This window comes from Gigantopelta aegis, chromosome 2 (genome assembly GCF_016097555.1).
Source record: "Gigantopelta aegis isolate Gae_Host chromosome 2, Gae_host_genome, whole genome shotgun sequence".
NCBI lineage: Eukaryota > Metazoa > Mollusca > Gastropoda > Neomphalida > Peltospiridae > Gigantopelta > Gigantopelta aegis.
In genome coordinates, this window is record NC_054700.1 from 44,412,924 (window position 1) to 44,419,395 (window position 6,472).

At 39.9% G+C, this 6,472-nt stretch overlaps 1 protein-coding gene across 1 annotated transcript in view; it reads left to right on the plus strand.

Moving 5' to 3' along the window:
• Positions 1 to 3,531: 3,531 nt before the first annotated feature.
• LOC121386152 (calpain-8-like) overlaps positions 3,532 to 6,472 on the plus strand; it is a 72,434-nt gene continuing 69,493 nt past the window's right edge. Inside the window, exons 1-2 of the mRNA XM_041516952.1 lie at positions 3,532 to 3,651; positions 4,454 to 4,899. Coding sequence (XP_041372886.1) covers positions 4,762 to 4,899 — 138 coding nt within the window. The 5' untranslated portion in view covers positions 3,532 to 3,651; positions 4,454 to 4,761. The remainder of the gene's footprint in view (positions 3,652 to 4,453; positions 4,900 to 6,472) is intronic.

The following is a 6,472-nucleotide window of genomic DNA, read 5'->3' on the forward strand; positions in this document are numbered from 1 at the left end:
AGATAATTTTCTTTAAGTTTCTATAATTGTTTGCGGATTTTATTGTTCCTCCGCTCCCCCCCCCTCCCCCCCATCACCCACCCCCTACCCCCACCCCCCGCTAGCTACGACCCTGAGTAGATATGGTTGTTTTGTATTTGGGTCAGTAAGTTCCAATATGTGAACAAATTACCAGCAGTAACTTCAGAATCTGTCTCGGGTAGACAAATAAGATAGTACATAGAAACGGTTTGTGAGCATTACTTGGATATCATCATATCAGCACAAACAAATTAAATTAAATGAAATGAATATGTAGTTTCGTGTTGTTGCTGCTGCTAGTACTATTACTTCTACTTAACAACAACAACTACTACTATTACTACTACTAAGACTACTACTACTACTACTACTACTACTACTACTATTACTACTACTACTACTACTACTATTACTGCTGCTGCTTTTGCTACTACTACTACTACAACTACTACTATTACTACTACTAAGTCTACTACTACTACTACTACTACTATTACTACTACTACTACTACTACTATTACTGCTGCTGCTTCTGCTGCTGCTACTATTACTGCTACTGCTACTATTACTGCTGCTGCTACTATTACTGCTGCTGCTACTATTACTGCAGCTACTACTACTACTGCTGCTACTATTACTGCTACTACTACTACTACTGCTGCTACTATTACTGCAGCTACTACTACTACTGTTGCTACTATTACTGCAGCTACTACTACTACTGCTGCTACTATTACTGCAGCTACTACTACTACTGCTGCTACTATTACTGCAGCTACTACTACTACTGCTGCTACTATTACTGCAGCTACTACTACTACTGCTGCTACTATTACTGCAGATACTACTACTACTGCTGCTACTATTACGGTAGGGCTTCTAGATTATGGTAGCCCCACTCCCATGGCTAGTGATATTCAATATTGGGCTAGTAAATAACTACTATTGCCATGCCCGACGACTAGTGAAAGTTTTTGGGTCAAATGTTGCAGTTAAGTCTATTTTGTAAATATGAATATCTTGCCCCCACCCCAACCCCCAGTGTTAGTGTTTTTAAGCTCTATCTCCCTCTTTAGGTGACATGTTTGATTATTACTATCATTTAGTAAAATTGTATTAACTTAAAGTAAAGTAAAGTAGGGCTAGTGAATTTTTAATCATGGCTAGTAAATTTTTTAAATCACTGATCCCATGGCTAGTGAATTTTATAAAAAATTTTACGGCTGCTGCTGCTGCTGCTGCTACTACTACTACTACTGCTGCTGCTGCTGCTGCTGCTGCTGCTGCTGCTGCTGCTGCTGCTGCTGCTGCTGCTGCTGCTGCTACTACTACTATTACTATTACTACTACTACTACTACTAACAATAATGCTACTAAAGCTATTGTTCCTGTTACTGTTGCTGTTGTTACTACTATTACTACTACTGTTACTACAACTGCCACTAGTCACTACTACTTCTACTACTACTACTACTACTACTACTACTACTTCTTCTACTACTACTACTACTACTGCTGCTGCTGCTGCTGCTGCTGCTGCTGCTGCTGCTACTACTACTACTATTACTATTACTACTACTACTACTACTAACAATAATGCTACTAAAGCTATTGTTCCTGTTACTGTTGCTGTTGTTACTACTATTACTACTACAGTTACTACAACTGCCACTAGTCACTACTACTACTACTACTACTACTACTACTACTACTACTACTACTACTACTACTACTACTACTACTACTACTACTACAGTACTACTATTATTACTATTACCACCACTACCACTACTATTATGTCTACTTCTGCTGCTGCTACTGGTGCAGCGTTAGCTTCTTCGCTGTTTTTGTCACCGCTGCTGTTGTTTGTCGTTTTCTGCTGACTAACACCACCGTAATAAAGTTTTTCCTATTCTAACAATTGAGACCATCGATACTGTAATGTAGGAGAATACAACGCGTCGCCCGGTCGACTGTTCGCTCGTTATGTCCTAATGACTATCGGATGTTTCGTATCGATGTCCACTCACTACAATCTGCATCGGAATCACATAACCATTGCTGTGGAAAACGTACTGGGCTCCGTATTACGAAGCGATCTTAGCGCTAAGATCACCTTAAGTGCATAGCTACATTATGCTCTTAGAGCTAAGATCTCCTAAAGTGCATAGTTACCTTATGTTCTTAGAGATAAGATCGCCTTAAGTTCATAGTTACCTTATGGTCTTAGAGCTAAGATCGCCTTGAGTGCATAGCTACCTCATGATCTTAGAACTAAGGTCGCCTTAAGTGCATAGCTACCTTATGATCTTAGCGCTAAGATCGCCTTAAGTGCATAGCTACCTCATGATCTTAGAACTAAGATCGCCTTAAGTGTACATATACCTTATGATCATAGCGCTAAGATCGCCTTAAGTGTACAGCTACCTTATGATCTTAACGTTTGGCGCCAAAAGAAAAATAATAATAAAATATAAGGGGAAAAAAAAATTAAATCTTGCGAGCGACGGCATGTAATCATCCTCTAAAACGGCACATTTTAAAGCTTTGTCGATTTCACGGGGAAAACGCACGCCGCGCATATATCGCAAACGTGGCTTAATTCTTGCTTTAAACGATTAAACTGATATTAATTTGACATTTACACACGTTCTAGGTATTGCCATTGTGCATTGTTCTTGTTGATTGTAAATAATCTACTCGGTTCTAGAGAAAGGGCGTTGCTTTAAGTATGTGTAGTTTGCAAATAGAATACGGTTGATGAATGCATTATAGCCCACGATTCTTAGTTCGTGTTCATTAAATGGAAACTAAAAATACAATTCAAATACATTGGAGTGGCTAGGATTTTATATTGAGCAATGAGGGACATTAACTTTGCGGGAGGTGGGGGTACCCACACTGTCCCAGAGTCGTGTTATGGCAAATAAAACATGTCGTGGAGGGGGGGAAGGTGCCTAGCAAGGATGTCATATTGGGAGTTGTTCATATTGGGTGTGGGGGAGGGGCTGCACTCACATTGTGCTTGAGTTGTGTTATGAGGCAACAGACAAATAAAAAGGTGGTATTGGGGGGGGGGGGTTACAAGGCCGTACCCTCCGGGGGCAGAGGGCAGTTGCCCTCCTGAGAATCTCAATATTTTTTTTTTTTTTTTTTTTTTTTACTCCAGAAAATAGCATATATATCTCAGGTTTTAATTTGTATAGTGTTTCATTTGTTTATAAAACGTAGTGCCCCCCACCCCCACCCCCACCCCACCCCACCTAGGAGTTTGATCAGGGTACGGCCCTGGGGTACGTAGCCAGGAATTTATATTGGGGGCCCATCTACATTGGGGGACACCAACACTGTCCATGAGTCGTGTTATGGGGCGACAGGCAAATAAAAAAAAAAGGTAATGGGGAGGGGGGGGGGGGAAGAAGAAGTGTGATTGGCGGCATCCCCTTAGTGTTCATATAGTATGTCACTTCATGATATACAACTGATGTCTTTCTTCTTTTTTCTTCTGTTTTTCAGATCCGCGGTAATGGTTGTGTCGCGTTGGCGTGGTTTTGCAATTATCTCACTTCAAACAGCCTGATCATAAGTGGAAATTAGGTCCGGACTGTCGTCAGCGTCCTCAGCAGAAAAGTAAATACACATTACAATACGCAATGTTGAAACAGACTGAATCATACGAAAAGGTTTTATTCCGATTATTGCTATTATAGAGTGGTTTCTATACGCTAAATGCACTTGACATTTATTTTTCCGTATTATTTAAATAACAAAATAATGTTTTCGCAACATTTTATAAATACGTCTGATATAATATTACAGTTATGCTGGATTTCGCCGGTTAGTGCATTAAGTGTATCAAATAGACTCTGACATATTTACAATTACGTTCAAAACTGCCATATGTTCTGAAAATTACATAATTGCAAATGAAAGCTCCAATATATTTGAAGCTGTTGAAAAAACAATAATAAAACATTACAATAGAACAATAAACAAACATCAAAGATTTGTGCCAAGTTTAGTTTGTTTAACTTTTGTAACTACTGTTTTAACTGACTTTACAAATGAAAGCCAACATTTATGCAGAGTAAAAAAAAAACATCATTCACTATACAATGAAAAGCCAATTTTGTGTTAAGTTTATTTTTTGAAGACAAAAACGGTTAGTTTTTGAAACGTATGTATCTGCTTTTAAAATTACTTTATAAGTCATCAAAAACAACAACAAACATTTGTGCTGAGTTTTGATAATGAAGCCTTCACTTTGTGAATAAAACATCAATTTTGTGAGTGAAATCTTTACTTTGTGAATGAAATCATCATTTTGTGAATGAAACCTCAACTTTCAGAGTCAAACCTTAAATGAAAAAATTATTTTGTGAATTAAACCTTAACTGTGTAAATTGAGAATGAAATCTTCGCTTGTTTTCAGTGCAACCCTTGACGTTGTGAATGAAACCTTAACTTCGTGAGAGGAACCTTCACTTTGTGAATGAAACCTTAACTTCATGAGAGGAACCTTCACTTTGTGAATGAAAGCGTAACTTCGTGAGAGGAATCTTCACTTTGTTCGATTACCGCCATTTTTCAAACACAAACATACGTACGATCGGACAAAACACGTTTATATATGAGTGAGCCTTGTTTTCTCGACTGGAAGTACCTGCAGTTCTTTAATGGAAGGTCGACGCCCGCAGCCACGTCAGCGTCGTGAAATGGTGACGTTGGGGGCGATGTACAATGGGCTGTTCTGCATCTATGGAAGTTGCTTCGTCCCCGACTCTGCCGAGCGCCAAGATCATCTGCCCTAACATGGACGAAGTCGAGAAGAAACCAACTCCGCGAAACTGGACCAACATCATACAGAACCACAGTCGGGTAGGTCAACTTCCGCTTCCGGTCATTCATGACACACGTTACGCTAGATGCAATACATTGTTTGTTCTGTTACCGGCCTCGGTGGTGTCGTGGTTAGCCATCGGACATAAGCCTGGTAGGTACAGGGTTCGCAGCCTGGTACCGGCTTCCACCCAGAGTTTTAACGACTCAATGGGTAGGTGTAAGATCACTACACCCTCTTCTCTCTCACCAACCACTTAACTACTAACAACTAACCCACTGTCCTGGACAGACAGCCCAAATAGCTGAGGTGTGTGTGTGTGTGTGTGTGTGTGTGTGTGTGTGTGTGTGTGTGTGTGTGTGTGTGTGTGTGTGTCCAGGACAGCGTGCTTCAACCTTATATAAGCACACAAATAAGTTGAAATGAGGCGTGGGCAAAAACATTTCAGGGGAGTCTAGATTATGGTCAATGACATTTTTACGGGAGATTGGATCATACTCGCCCGGAAAATACATTTTAAAAAGGAAATTTGCTTGGAGCAGGGGGTTTCAATCCCCAGCCTATCCCACCTGCACTCGCCCCTATTTCGTTTGGTGGTGTTGTGTTGTGGGGGCAAGGTATTCATATTTACAAAATAGACTTAACTGCAACATTTCACTAACAATTTTATAGTAGTTATTTCCTAGCCGAACATTGAATATCACTAGCCATTGGAGTGGGGCTATCATAATCTAGAAGCCCTGCAGTCCTCTGGCAGTATGCAGCGTGAGTTCGCACCCCAGTATCGCCTTCTACCAGGAACGAGTTTTAATTATTCAGTGAGTAGGTCACGTGTAAGGAGACAACGCTGACTTCTCTCTCACTAAACACTAAGATCTAACCACCAACCTACTGCCCTGGACAGACAGAGCAGGTGGATGTAGCGTGTGCCCAGAACAGCGTGCTTCAACCTTAATTGGATATAAGCGCGAAACTAAGTTTAAAATGAAAAGATAATTAATTCCACAATCTATATTAAAATATGTAAATAAATAAATAAATAAATAACAATAAAAAAATTAATTAAAATTCCTATGCTCAAACCACCCATGCTACATGTCTGGTATATGCATGTATATATATTTTATTAATAAAATATTAGGTAATAATTCTACTGTTTAAATTCAATCCGGTTCCAAATATGTTGAACTCTCTACACCTGTTATAGATACTCGAAAGTAGATCATTATATTTCCAGATCATTCGTGTGCGTATCTCAATGCGTAGTATTAAATCAGTCAGTTGAAACATTTATAACGTACTGGCTCATTAAAAGTATATGAAAGAAGAAAATAACCTGTCAAGGGATTTTTATTTATGTATTTATTCATGTGTGCAGTTCACGTAATCATTACGTTAATAGGCTACTCCATTCTGGCGAGAAACTTCTATTTAATCTCGATCGACTTACACTGCAGTCTAGGAAAATACAGGGCGGGGCGTAGCCCAGTGGTACAGCGCTCGCTCGATACGCGGTCGGTGTGAGATCGATCCCCGTCGGTGGACCCATTGAGCTATTTCTCGTTCCAGCCAGTGCACCACGACTGGTATATCAAAGGCCCTGGTATGTAC